The 13,507-nt window shown below is 48.5% G+C and overlaps 1 protein-coding gene across 1 annotated transcript in view; it reads right to left on the reverse strand.

Moving 5' to 3' along the window:
* Nucleotides 1-12,554, reverse strand: part of slc5a6a (solute carrier family 5 member 6a) — a 54,750-nt gene extending 42,196 nt beyond the window's left edge. Inside the window, exons 1-2 of the mRNA XM_078431262.1 lie at nt 12,465-12,554; nt 7,828-8,507 (exon numbers count right to left, since the gene is read on the reverse strand). Of these exons, the coding sequence (XP_078287388.1) occupies nt 7,828-8,211 (384 nt within the window). The 5' untranslated portion in view covers nt 8,212-8,507; nt 12,465-12,554. The remainder of the gene's footprint in view (nt 1-7,827; nt 8,508-12,464) is intronic.
* Nucleotides 12,555-13,507: the final 953 nt, after the last annotated feature.

A 13,507-nucleotide genomic window follows, 5' to 3' on the forward strand; every position in this document is an offset into this window, starting at 1 on the left:
TTAGCAAATTTGCAGATGATACAAAGCTGGGTGGTAGTGTGAACTGTGAGGAAGATGCTATGAGGTTGCAGGGTGACTTGGACAGGTTGTGAGAGTGGGCGGATGCATGGCAGATGCAGTTTAATGTGGATAAGTGCGAGGTGGTAGAAAGAATAGTAAGGCAGAGTATTATCTGAATGGTGTCAAGTTAAGAACAGGGGACGTACAACAAGATCTGGGTGTCCTAGTGCATCAGTCACTGAAAGGAAGCATGCAGGTGCAGCAGGCAGTGAAGAAAGCCAATGGAATGTTGGCCTTCATAACAAGAGGAGTTGAGTAGAGGAGCAAAGAGGTCCTTCTGCAGTTGTACAGGGCCCTACCTAGTGAGACCGCACCTGGAGTACTGTGTGGAGTTTTGGTCTCCAAATTTGAGGAAGGATATTCTGGCTATTGAGGGCATGCAGCGTAGGTTTACTAGGTTAATTCCCGGAATGGCGGGACTATCATGTGTTGAAAGATTGGAGCGAGTAGGCTTGTATACACTGGAATTTAGAAGGATGAGAGGAGATCTTATCGAAACGTATAAGATTATTAAGGGGTTGGACACGTTAGAGGCAGGAAACATGTTCCAAATGTTGGGGGAGTCCAGAACAAGGGGCCCAAGGGGTAGGCCATTTAGAACTGAGATGAGGAAAAACCTTTTCAGTCAGAGAATTGTGAATCTGTGGAATTCTCTGCCTCAGAAGGCAGTGGAGGCCAATTCTCTGAATGCATTCCAGAGAGAGCTGGATAGAGCTCTTAAGGATAGCGGAGTCAGTGGGTATGGGGAGAAGGCAGGAACGGGGTACTGATTGAGAATGACCAGCCATGATCACATTGAATGGCGGTGCTGGCTCGAAGGGCCGAATGGCCTCCTCCTGCACCTATTGTCTATTGTCAGCATTACCCCAGCAAATCTGAAGAGAGAGGCCTCACCTCTCCCTTCCGACTGCAGCCAAGGATCCACAGAAGACTGCCGCAGCCTTGCCCTGCCTCAGCAAGGCCGCCGGCATAATCACAGACCAGTCGCACCCCGGTCACACCCTCTTCTCCCCTCTCCCATCAGGCAAGAGGTACAGAAGTGTGAAAGCGCATACCTCCAGATTCAGGGACAGTTTCTTCCCAGCTATTATCAAGCACAAGCAACTGATTGGCCCTCATTAGCAAAAGTGCAGTCCCGACCTCCAATCTACCTCATTGGAGACCTTTGAACTACCTTTAATAACTAAATGTTATCTCTTTGATTTAAATGTTGTGCGCTTTATCCTTTATACAGTGCCCTCCGTAATGTATGGGACAAAGACCTATCATTGATTTATTTGCCTCTGTGCTCCACAATTTGAGATTTGTACTAGAAAAAAAATCACATGTGGTTAATAGTGCACATTGTCAGATTTTAATAAAGACCATTTTTATACATTTTGGTTTCACCATTGAGAAATTATAGCAGTATTTATACATAGTCCCCCCCATTTCAGGGCACTATAATGTTTGGGACACAGCAATGTCATGGAAATGAAAGTAGTCGTGTTTAGTATTTTGTTGCATATCCTATGCATGCAATGACTCCTTCAAGTCTGCAATTCATTGACATCACCAGTTGCTGGGTGCCTTCTTGATAGGGCTTCAGTTAGGCTGTATTTGGAGTATTAGACACATCATGTTTGGCATGGACTTTGTGGGCCAAAGGGCCGGTTCCTGTACAGCACTGTCCTATGTTCTATGTATACGGTTACAAAAAATTTGGACAGATTCATAGATGGGAATGTTTATAGGGATATGCCTCCTATTCTCTATCAAGTTGCCCTCTTTGCCGTAATGTACTTATAAAATCTCCGTAATTTTATCTGTCATCGCTATCACCTGCCCTCCTGATTTCCTTTTTAAGTATACTCCTCAGACCCCCTAAACTCCTGCAGGGATACACTTGATCCCAACTGCCTACACCTGGTCCATGCCTCCTTCTTTTTCCTGACCATAGCCTTGGTTTTTTGCGCCATCCAGGCTTCCTTACTCCCAGCTGCCTTGCCCTTCACTCAAAGAGGCACACATACAGTGCCCTCCATAATGTTTGGGACAAAGACCCATCATTTATTTATTTTTTACTCTGTACTCCACAATTTGAGATTTGTAATAGAAAAAAAAATTACATGTGATTAAAACGCACAATGCCAGATTTTAATATAAGGTATTTTTATACATTTTGGTTTCACCATGTAGAAATTACAGCTGTGTTTATACATAATCCCCCCATTTCAGGGAATCATAATGTTTGGGACACAGCAATGTCATGTAAATGAAAGTAGTCATGTTTAGTATTTTGTTGCATATCCTTTGCATGCAATGACTGCTTGAAGTCTGCGATTCATAAACATCACCAGTTGCTGGGTGTCTTCTCTGGTGATGCTCTGCCAGGCCTGTATTGCAGCCATCTTTAACTTATGCTTGTTTTGGGGACTAGTCCCCTTCAGTTTTCTCTTCAGCGTATAAAAGGCATGCTCAATTGGGTCTTCAAATCCATATTACAATCTGCTTATTATCACAGAGGGGATGGCTAAACTGTGCACAAATTACTAGCATTACACTTCAAATACAAATCATTGGCTGTGACGTACTTTGGGACATTGAGATTGTGACATGCCAGGGTTCTTAAGCTTCATAGAGTCATAGAGACTCGCATTGTGGAAACAGGCCCATCAGGCCAACAGGCCACTTACCCACACTGGCCAACATGTCCCATCTACACTAGTCCCACCTGCCTGCGTTTGGCCCATATCCCTCTAAACCTGTCCCATCCATGAACCTGTCGAAATGTTTCTTAAACGTTGCAATAGTACCTGCCTCAACTACCTCCTCTGGCAGCTCATTCCATACCCCCACTACCCTTTGTGTGAAAAAGTTACCGCTCAGGTTTCTATTAAATCTTTCCCCCCTCACCTTAAACCTATGTCCTATAGCTCTTGATTCCCCTACTCTGGGTAAGAACTCTGTTCGTTCTCCCGATGTATTCCTCTCATGATTGTCTATAAATATCACCCCTCATCCTCCGGTGCTCCAAGTGTCCTAGCCTACTCAACCTCTCCCTATAACTTAGACCCTCGAGTCCTGGCAACATCTTTGTAAATCTTCTCTGCACCCTTTTCCAGCTTTCCACCTTTTTCTTCAAATCATCTTCAATTCTCAGCTCCGCAACTCGAATCAGCATTCAGTTTTCAAATGTTTTCTCACAGTGAGAATATTTGAAAGAAATATGCAGATGGCCTGGAGCGAACTTCACCTTAGTTCCATTTATCCAGACTTATTCCATCTCCCTCAGTACCATCGTGCAAGACAACAGCAACTCAAAAACTCTGACTGTCCCTCGCATCCACCATTGTCTGTGATTAAGAAAGTGTGCCTCAACATCATCTATTCCCAAAGACAGACACAAACAGCTGGAGTAACTCAGCGGGACAGGCAGCATCTCTGGAGAAGGAACGGGTGACATTTCGGGTGGAGACCCTTCTTCTCTCGCATCATCGGTCCCTGGTCTGACTTTATGATTAGGGCCCCTTCTTATTCTGGATAATCTACACCACAATAACTCAAAGGTTCCATCTCTCAATAATACTAAAACCTCAATTGGATTACCTCAATCCGCCAGTCGGTGATTGTAAGAATGCTCTGTCCAACCTGTCATTATAAATTAAGCGTTTTCATTTAGAGCCATTATAGTTCCGAGTTAATGCACAAACGTCTTTCACTACTTCATCCACAACTTCTCCAGTTGTGGATTCCACCGATTTCTTGATGCTCCCACCCAGGTTTAAGTTTAGCTTTATAATTGTCACGTGTACCAAGATAGTGAAAAGCTTTTCTTTATGTGCTATCCAAACAGATCAGATATACCAGATGTAAATTCAATCCAGGCAAACTCAAGTATAATAGGTAGAGCAAAAGGAAAGATACAGAGTGCAGAATATAGTTCTCAGCATTGTATTGCTCAAGTTCCAGAGACAACGTCCAATGTCTGCAATGGGGTAGAGGTGAATCGCACGGTCCCCTAGCTTATGGAAAGACCATTCAGAGCGGAAGAAGCTATTCCTGAGTCTGGTGGTGTGCGCTTTCAAGTTTCTGTACCACTGCACAACGGGAGCAAGTGCAATGAAGGAATGACCGGGGTGGGAAAACTCTGATTATGTTGGTTGCTTTCTGAGGCAGCGTGGTGTAAATGGAGTCAATGGCGAGGAGTCTGGTCTATGTGATTGACAGGGCTGTCTATAATTCTCTATAATTTATTGCTGCCTTGGGCAATGTTGTTGTCATTCCAAGCTGTGATACAATCCGATGTCATTCGGAAGTATGGTAAAACTGGATTGTAGTTATTCAACCAGAATAGTCACACTTTGTCGACCAATCTTATTCTATTCCTTTCCCACAAGAAATTGCAGAGAATTGAGGACGCAGTCCAGACCATCACACAAACCAACCTCCCTTCAAATGACTCCATTTACACCTCGCGTTGCCTCGGTAAGGCCACCAGCATAATAAAGGACGAGTTGCACCCCGGTCTCTCCCCTCAGGCAAGAGGTACAGAAGTGTGAAAACGCACACCTCCAAATTTCAGGGTCAGTTTCTTCCTAGCTGTTATCAGGCAACTGAACCATCATATCAACAACTAGAGAGCGGTCCTGAGCTACCGTCTACCTCATTGGAGACCTTTGGACTATCTTTAACTGGACTTTATCTTGCACTAAACATTATTCCTTTTATCATGCATCCGTACACTGTGGATGGTTCGATTGTAATCGTGTGTTGCCTTTCCACTGTCTAGCTAGCACACAACGAAAGCTTTTCACTGTACACAAGACAATAAACTAAACAAAAATTGAGTGCGGGATAGCATCTCAGAGTGGGACTGGAACTGAGTGTGTAAGAAAATAACTGCAGATGCTGGTACAAATCGAAGGTATTTATTCACAAAATGCTGTTCCTCTGTCCCTCTCTTCCCCTCCCCTTCCCAGATCTCCCACTGTCTCCACCTATATCCTTCCTTTGTCCCGCCCCCCTGACATCAGTCTGAAGAAGGGTCTCGGCCCGAAACGTCACCCATTCCTTCTCTCCTGAGATGCTGCCTGACCTGCTGAGTTACTCCAGCATTTTGTGAATAAAGGACTGGAACTGATGTGTCTCTCCCCATCTGTTGTCTCCAACTGGACAGTACTAAGCCACAGCACGGATCCAAGGTCATCAGACCATCCAGGCCTCCTCTGCTGCCCCAATCAAACCTTTAACACAGTTGCACATTCGTTGCCCAAACTATACCACTGCTCTCGACGTTCAAACTTCACGTGCGGACAATCGTGAACTGAGATAGCTGTGCGCCAGCTAAATAAAAGATCGTGATTTTAAAAAAGTTAATAACTTTTGCTTGTTCACTGCATTTGCGAACTTTAGTCTTTTGTGCATTTGTTGGCAAAATGGCAAGAATAAAAACGTTTCTTCTTCATAATTGAGTACTTTAGTTACTGAATGACAGAAGATGTTAGTCATTATGTTCATGAGTTATATTTGGAGAAACAAGGAACTGCAGATGTTGGAATCTTGAGCAAAAAACACAAAGTGCTGGAGGAACTCAGTGGGTTAGGCAAACCTCATGAAGGGAAATGGATAGGTAAAGTTTTTAGCTATGACTCTTCTTCAAACTGATTGTACTTGGATGGAGGTGGGACAAAGCTTGGCAAGTGAAAGGTAGAAGGCACAAAAAGCTGGAGTAACTCAGCGGGACAGGCAGCATCTCTGGAGAGAAGGAATGGGTAACGTTTCGATCTCAACCCGAAACGTCACCCATTACTTCTCTCCAGAGATGCTGCCGTCCCACTGAGTTACTCCAGCTTTTTGTGTCTTTCCTCCGTTTAAACCAGCATCTGCAGTTCCTTCTTACACAAGTGAAAGGCAGATACTGGTGATGGGGGAGGGGTTGCTAAGCGGATGTGTGTGAAGCTACAATGGTTAGAGATGAAAAGGAGACAAATGGGTGAAAGATCAGGAGAGAAGCAGAGTGAAATGTAAAGTCAGAGAGAGGGATATAGGTGGAATGGGACTATGGCAGACAGGTGTGGGAGGGGGGCGAGGGGGGGATTGAGGGAGAGGAAACAAGCAAGCCAATGGCTGCACAAGGGGTGGGGTAAAAAAAACGGCACAGCCAAAACCTATTTTACTGGACAGATATCGTGATCAACAAGTAAAAATTGTTTAGGGTAAAAAGCAGATCATCTGGCTCAACTGATTTTTGCCAGTCTCGACCCTCTCATTAGCCTCTTCAAACTCCTTTGATCTTATTATAGAAATAAGGAACTGCAGATGCTGATTTACGAAAAAGACGCAAAGTGCTGGAGCGACTCAGCAGGTCAGGGCAGCATCCCTGGAGAACATTGAAACTTCAAACTCAAGTTTCGGGTCGGGACCATTCTCCAGACTTCGGGGTCTGAAGAAACATCCCAACCCAAAACGTCGCCTATCCATGTTCTCCAGGCATGCTCTCTGACCTGCTAAATTACTTCAGCACTTTGTGTCTTCCTCAGATATTATTCCTTTTGTGCCTTGTATACACATCCACCTTCCCTGGGATAAGTTACCACTCACCTCAATCACTTCGTTAAAAAGTTTAGTTTAGAGATACAGTGTGGAAACAGAGCCTTCTGTCCACTGAGTCCGCGCTGACCAGCGATCACCCCGTACATTAACGTTATCCTACGCACTAGGGACAGTGCGTAGGATAACGTTCTTTACCAAAACCAATGAACCTACAAACCTTTTTGTCTTTGAAATGTGGGAGGAAACCGAAGCACCCAGGGAAACCCCACGCGGTCACGGAGAACGTATAAACTCTGTATAGATTCTGTGGGAGCAGGGGCAGTGGACACAATGGGCATTGGATGCATATTCTGTGCGGGGAATATCGTGCAGGATGTGTTGGAAGCGACAAAAATTGGAGCGGAGGATAGAATTTCAGCGCAGAGGATTCTAAAACTAGAGGGCATGCAATTAAGGTAAAATGGGAGAGATTTCAGAGGGATTTATTTATTGTTAACAGTTTTGTATATTCATGCACTAAAGGCCAAACCATTTGCCACTGTATGATGGCTGTGATCACTGTATGATCACTGACCATTCTCCCCACATACTTTGCATGGCACAGGGGCAGCCGAGCCTATTATTTTCTATTTGTATTTCAGAAGTCCAGTTTCTGCAGTTTTCTTGAAGACATAAAAGTTTGCAAATAGTGGAATGTGGAGTAATAAAACCAGCTGGAAGAACTCAGCGAGTCAGGCTGCCTCTGTGGATTCACGTCAACCAAGTTGGCATTCTGCACTATTCCCATTTGCCTGCATTTGGCCCAAATCCCTCAAAACCCTTCCGATACTTGAGCATAATTGTATCCGCTTTTATAGTTTCCTCTGGCAGACTCATTTCAGACATGGAATACCCTCCGAGTGAAAAGGTTGCCCAAGAGGTCTGTCAAATTTCTCCCCTCGCACCTTAATCCCATGCTATGGTTTTAGAACCCTCTGCTCCGGGAGAAATTAAAACAATTGCTTCTTGACTTTCAACTCAAATTTCAATAATTTCCTACATGTCCTATCCAATATTCCCTGACCAGAATATTCATCCAATGCTCATTGCTTCCACTGCCCCTGCTCCCACTGAACCAAAAAGGCTGTGGAGGCACACAATATTCCAAATGTGGCAAAACTTTTGTGGCAAAAGAACTCTAAGCTGCAAATTTTGCAAGGTTACTTTTAAAAAAAAAACATAAACTTTGCTTACCTCGTAAGTGCTGGTGAGTCCCAGCCGGTAAAACATTGGAACAAAGACGTGAGCCGGGATGAGGAGCCCTAGAAAGTAGGAGCATCCGAGGAACCAGTACTCCGTGCCATACGTGTAGATCTCAGCCGGCACGCCCAGGATTGCCACGGCGGACTGGAAAGTGGCGAGTAGGGATAGGGCCACCGGCACACAGGTCATGCTGCGTCCGGCCAGCAGGAACTCCTGGGTGGTCCTCTGTCGCCCGCCACTCAGTGCGTAGAAGAGTCCGATGACCGAGGAGACGATCAGAAGCAAGGCAAAGATGACATAGTCCGCCACGGAGAAGCGCATCAGGGCCGGAGGGGGCATTTTCCCCGCGGGAGACATGCTGCTCTCCCCTGCCATGAGTTATTCAACTCCCTGCAGTCATCAGGGCGAGGAAAGTCCCCGACTCAAATCGTCAGAGAAAACTCATCATCGTTGCAGCCGAGGGCACAGAGTTGTTGGCTGAAAGGCAGCGGAGTCACTGGCAGAGAGTGGAGCGTAGGGAAAGCAGCAGGGGCATGATTAAACCTGTGAAGTGCTGGTCTGTCAATCCAATCACCGTCTGCTTCCGCCCAACACGAGGTCGGCACACACAGAGGAACAAAGCCTCACCGTAATGGGTCAGAGTACACCGACCGGGCTTCAACCAATCGTATCTGCAGCAATAGAAAAACAGAGTCCAAGGCTGGTTAAAAGATAAGTGTCTGGAAGCCATCCATAGAGACTGAGGGTTGGAAGGGGGGGGGGGGGGGGGGGGGGGGGGGTGGAGAGAGAGAGACAGAAGTCCTCATTTAATTCTAGCAGATAAAATATTGCTCTTTCTACAACCTTGAGTGGCCAAATGTTTGCAAATGAAGTAGCAGTAAATTGAAATAAATTAAGCACTGCTAGTTTCAGCCAGATGATTTGCGTGTTGTCACCCAAGAATTCGACAACGTTGAATAAAAGCTGGCAATGCCAAATCCTCTTTAACCTTGAACTTTCTCTTTGAGGGAACTTTATCCTTCCTTCAGCAAGCCAATCTCACCAGGAAAAAGGCTATTTGAAGCCCATTCTCAGTAGACAGTCTCATCAAAGATTTTGTGTGACACATTACTGTTACACTTACATTTGAAAAATTAAACTGGAGCCCTGTATTCATTAATCATCTTCAAGAGTGCTCTGCCATGTTTCAATACTGTAAGAGGGGACACAGAGTGCTGGAATACACATACACCATTCTACACATACACCATTCTGGTATTTATGATTCACATCTCTCTCCACCACTTCGTCCACTCTTTTTATTAAACCTTTTTTATTCTTCTCGCACGAACATACTTTGCCAACTTCCCGAAAGTACATCAATGTTACTCTGTTCAACCTCGAATTGTGGTAGCAAGTCAACCACATGCTGGGTAAAATCTATCCTTGCTTGTATTACTGGTGACTGGCATACCTTCATGAGCCTGCTTCTGTTTAACAGCAATATAGTAAAGCATTACGCCCATCCAAACTATATTTCGGAAGTACGCGGGTGTGAAAGTGTGACCACAAAGACACAGACTGCAAATCAAGCAACAAACTACTCGCTTTCATTTGATCCATTGGTTAATTTTTCAATTAACCATTTTTGACACTGCCAGTTATTTTACTTTTGGGTTGACTGGATGCTTTCAAGAATCAGTCAATGAGTTGCTTCTGACTGTCAGATAAATTCCCATTGGATGGTCCAAGAGAGATATATCCCACAATCTCAAAGGACCAGCTGCCTCTTTAGCCAAACAACATGTATTAGGGAGAGGAAATGATTAATTACAGAGCAATTAATCGGTTTCCTCCCTCCCACTTTGTCCCCACCTTTCACTCCCCCACCAAATTCCACATCCACCTGCTCCCCCCACAGTTCTATCCTGTCCCGTCAGTATCTCTCCCAAATCTCAAACACCCTTCCAACTATCCATCATAATAAATGCCCCATAATACTCACTGCACCTCCTCCATTGCCCCCTAATGTTCCAGGCACCCACCACCCTCTACTCAGTCCCACACCCAGAACCACACCAACGCCCGCTACTCGCACTCCCTCTCCTCGCCCCTTCAATCCCCTCTCTCAATATTCCACATCCCCCAGCTATCAGCCACCCCAGCATCTCCTGGTGCCATTTCCTCTGCTTTCCCCTCTCCCATCAACCTCCTGCACCTTGCTCTACCGAAACCCACCTTCCCAATTTTCCTATGCCTTCACTCTCTATGCTCCTCCCTCTGCCTTCCGTCTTCTAAGCCATTTCTCCCTCTCCCACTTAACAACTCACCACTCTTCAACCTTCCAACGTGCCTCATCCTTCCTCTCCTCCACCATCTTTCCTTCTCCCACTCCTCTCCTCCCTTCCCTCTCCTCCGAAGCCAACCCCTTCCATCTCTAATAGAAACAAAGAACTGCATATCCAGGTTAAATGCACAAAAGGACACCAAGTGCTGGAGGAACTCAATGTCTGGCAGCATCTCTGGAGAACAAGGACAGGCAAGGTTTTGGGTCGGGACCCTTCCCCGGACTGGAGATATCCAACCTGCTGAGTTACTGCAGCAGTTTATGTCCCATTCAGCGCCCCCCCCCCCCCCCCCCCCCTCACTCTTTCTCCCTCCTTCCCCACCTTCCCCAAGTATCCTAAACCCTCTCTTCTCTCAGCATCCACAACCACCTCCTCTCTCCATCCCTCCTCCTCTTCCCCCAGCATCCTGGACCTCTTCCTCCCTTTCCCCAAGCATCTTGGACCCCCACCTTTCCCAAGCATCCTGAAGCCCCTACTCTCTCACGCTCCTCCTCCCCTAAACATCCTCAATCCTCCTCCTCCCTCCTCTCAACTTCCTCCGCGCATCCCTCCTCTCTCATCCCTCCCCTCAACTTCCTCCTCTCAACTCCCATCCCCCCTCCTATTAACCTCCTTTCTGATTCCTCCCCTCAACTCCCCCCTCTCGCATCTCTCTCATCCCTCCCTCAACTCCCCCCTCTCGCATCTTTCTCATCCCTCCCCTCAACTTCCTCCTCTCTCATCCCCCCCAACTCCTTGCCCTTCCCTCAACCTCCTCTCTCATCCCTCCCCTCAACAACCTCCTCTCATCCCTCCCCCCATAACCTCCTCTCTCATCCCTCCCCTCAACTACCTCCTCTCTCATCCCTCCCCTCTTGCATCCCTCCTCTCATCCCTCCCCTCCTGTCAACTCCCTCCCCTCTCATCCCTCCTCTCAACCTCCTCTCTGATCCCTCCCCTCAACTTCCTCTCCTCTCACCCTTTCCCTCAACTTCCCCTCCTGTCTCACCCCTCCCCTCCCTCCTCTGTCATCCTTCCCCTAACTCCCTCCTCTTCCACCCCTTCCCTCCTCTCAATCCTTCCATCCTCTCTCATCCCACCCCTCAACCTCCTCTCATCCCTCCCCTCAACTACCTCATCTCGCATCCCTCCCCTCCTGTCAACGTCCACCTCTCAACTCACTTCTCCCATCCCTCCCCTCAACTCCTTCCTCTCATCCCTCCCCTCACTCCCACCTCTCCATCCCTCCCTCAAATTCCTCCTCATCCCTCCCCTTAACTCCCACCTCTCTCATCCCACCCCTTAACTCCCACCTCTCATCCCTCCCCTTAACTCCCACCTCTCATCCTTCCCCTCAACTCCCTCCTCTCATCCCCCCTAACTCCCTCCTCTCATCCCTCTTCCACACTTTCCTCCTTTCCCATCCCTCCTCCACAACCCCTCTTCTCTCATCCCTCTCCTGAACTCCCTCCTCTCATCCCTCCCCTCAACTCCCTCCTCATCCGTCCCAACTCCCACCTCCTCTCATCCGTCCCCTCAACTCCACCTCCTCTCACCCCTCCCCTCAACTCCACCTCTCTCATCCCTCCCCTCAACTCCCTCCTCTCATCCCTCCCCTCAACTCCTTCCTCATCCCTCCCCTCAACTCCCACCTCCTCTCATCCCTCCCCTCAACTCCCACCTCTCTCATCCCTCCCCTCAACTCCCTCCTCTCATCCCTCTTCCACTTTCCTCCTTTCCCATCCCTCCTCCACACCCCTCTTCTCTCATCCCTCTTCTGAACTACCTCCTCTCATCCCTCCCCTCAACTCCCACCTCTCATCCCTCCCCTCAACTCCCTCCCCTCAACTCCCTCCTCATCCCTCCCCTCAACTCCCACCTCCTCTTATCCCTCCCCTCAACTCCCACCTCCTCTTATCCCTCTCCACACTTCCCTCCTCCTCATCTCTCTCTCTCTCTCTCTCTCTCTGCTTCTTCCTTCTCCTTCCCAGGCATCCACAACCCCCTCCCTCCCTCCCACCCTCCTTTCCCCGTCCCTGAGCATGCTCGCCCCCCCCACCCCCCCATCCATGTTTGTTTGTTTGTTTGTTTGTTTGTTTGTTTGTTTGTTTGTTCTCTCCCTCTCTCCCCCCCCCCCCCTCACCACGTGGTCTCCCAGCCCCGCGTGTAAAGCGGAGACGGGCCGGTGCCGGTGCCGGTGGCGGCAGCAGCAGCAGCAGCAGCAGCAGCCTCCAGGTGCGTTAAACCCCGCGTGTACACGCCGGAGAGGAAAGGTTGAGCTTTTATGGCGGCGGCCGCCTGTTTGAGGAGGGTTTTGTTTACCGTGTCCGGGGGCGCCGCGGCCATCGCTGCCGCTTCTCCTCCTCCTCCTCCTCCTCCTCCACCGTCGATCCCCCAACAGTTACTCCTCCTCTTCCTCCTCCACCGCTGCTTCTGCTCCTCCCCCGCTGTCCCTGCTGCCCCTGTTTCTCCTCCTCCTCCTCCTGCCCCTCCGCCGTTGCCGTTGCCGTTGCCGTTGCCGTTGCCGTTGCCGTTGCCGTTGCCGTTGCCGTTGCCAGCCTGAATGACAAACATGGCGGCGGCCGCAGCGAGCAACCGCCGCGCCGGTAGGCCCCGAGCCCCGCTCACCGACTCTGGGCCAATCACAGAGCGGCTTACGGAGCCCACGGCGCCTCCCCGCCAATCACAGAACCCGTCTCACCGCTCGGCGCTGCCTGACCTCCCCATCCCCTTCCCTCTGGAGAACACGGACATCAAAGGTACTAGAGGAGCAAGATAGAGCACGGACATCAAAGGTACTAGAGGAGCAAGATAGAGCACGGACATCAAAGGTACTAGAGGAGCAAGATAGAACACGGACATCAAAGGTACTAGAGGAGCAAGATAGAGCACGGACATCAAAGGTACTAGAGGAGCAAGATAGAGCACGGACATCAAAGGTACTAGAGGAGCAAGATTCAAGATATCTTTATTTTGATATCGAAATTTAGTCACCCACAGTCCAACAATAAAAGCAATAAAATAAGCAAATTACACAACCCCAACCAAATCGCAAAAAAAAAAAGAAACATCCATCACAGTGAGTCTCCTCCAGTCCCCTCCTCACTGTGATGGAAGGTCAGAATGTCTTTTCTCTTCCCCTACCGTCTTCTCCCGCGGTCAGGCTGGTGTCGTTGTCACGTTGTCATGGTGAAGGGTTCGCGGCGGGCCGACCCAAGCCCCGCGATCCGGTGCGGGCAAACACGCTGTTGCTGCACGTTGGGGCGGTCGTGGCCCCCGACATTGAAGCCCCCGCCGAGCAGAGAAAAATCCCGTGGCCCATTTCAGGCCGCGCCGGACGGTGAAATGTTCGCAGCGGGCCGACC

Source organism: Rhinoraja longicauda, chromosome 3 (assembly GCF_053455715.1).
Source record: "Rhinoraja longicauda isolate Sanriku21f chromosome 3, sRhiLon1.1, whole genome shotgun sequence".
NCBI classification, from domain to species: Eukaryota; Metazoa; Chordata; class Chondrichthyes; order Rajiformes; family Arhynchobatidae; genus Rhinoraja; species Rhinoraja longicauda.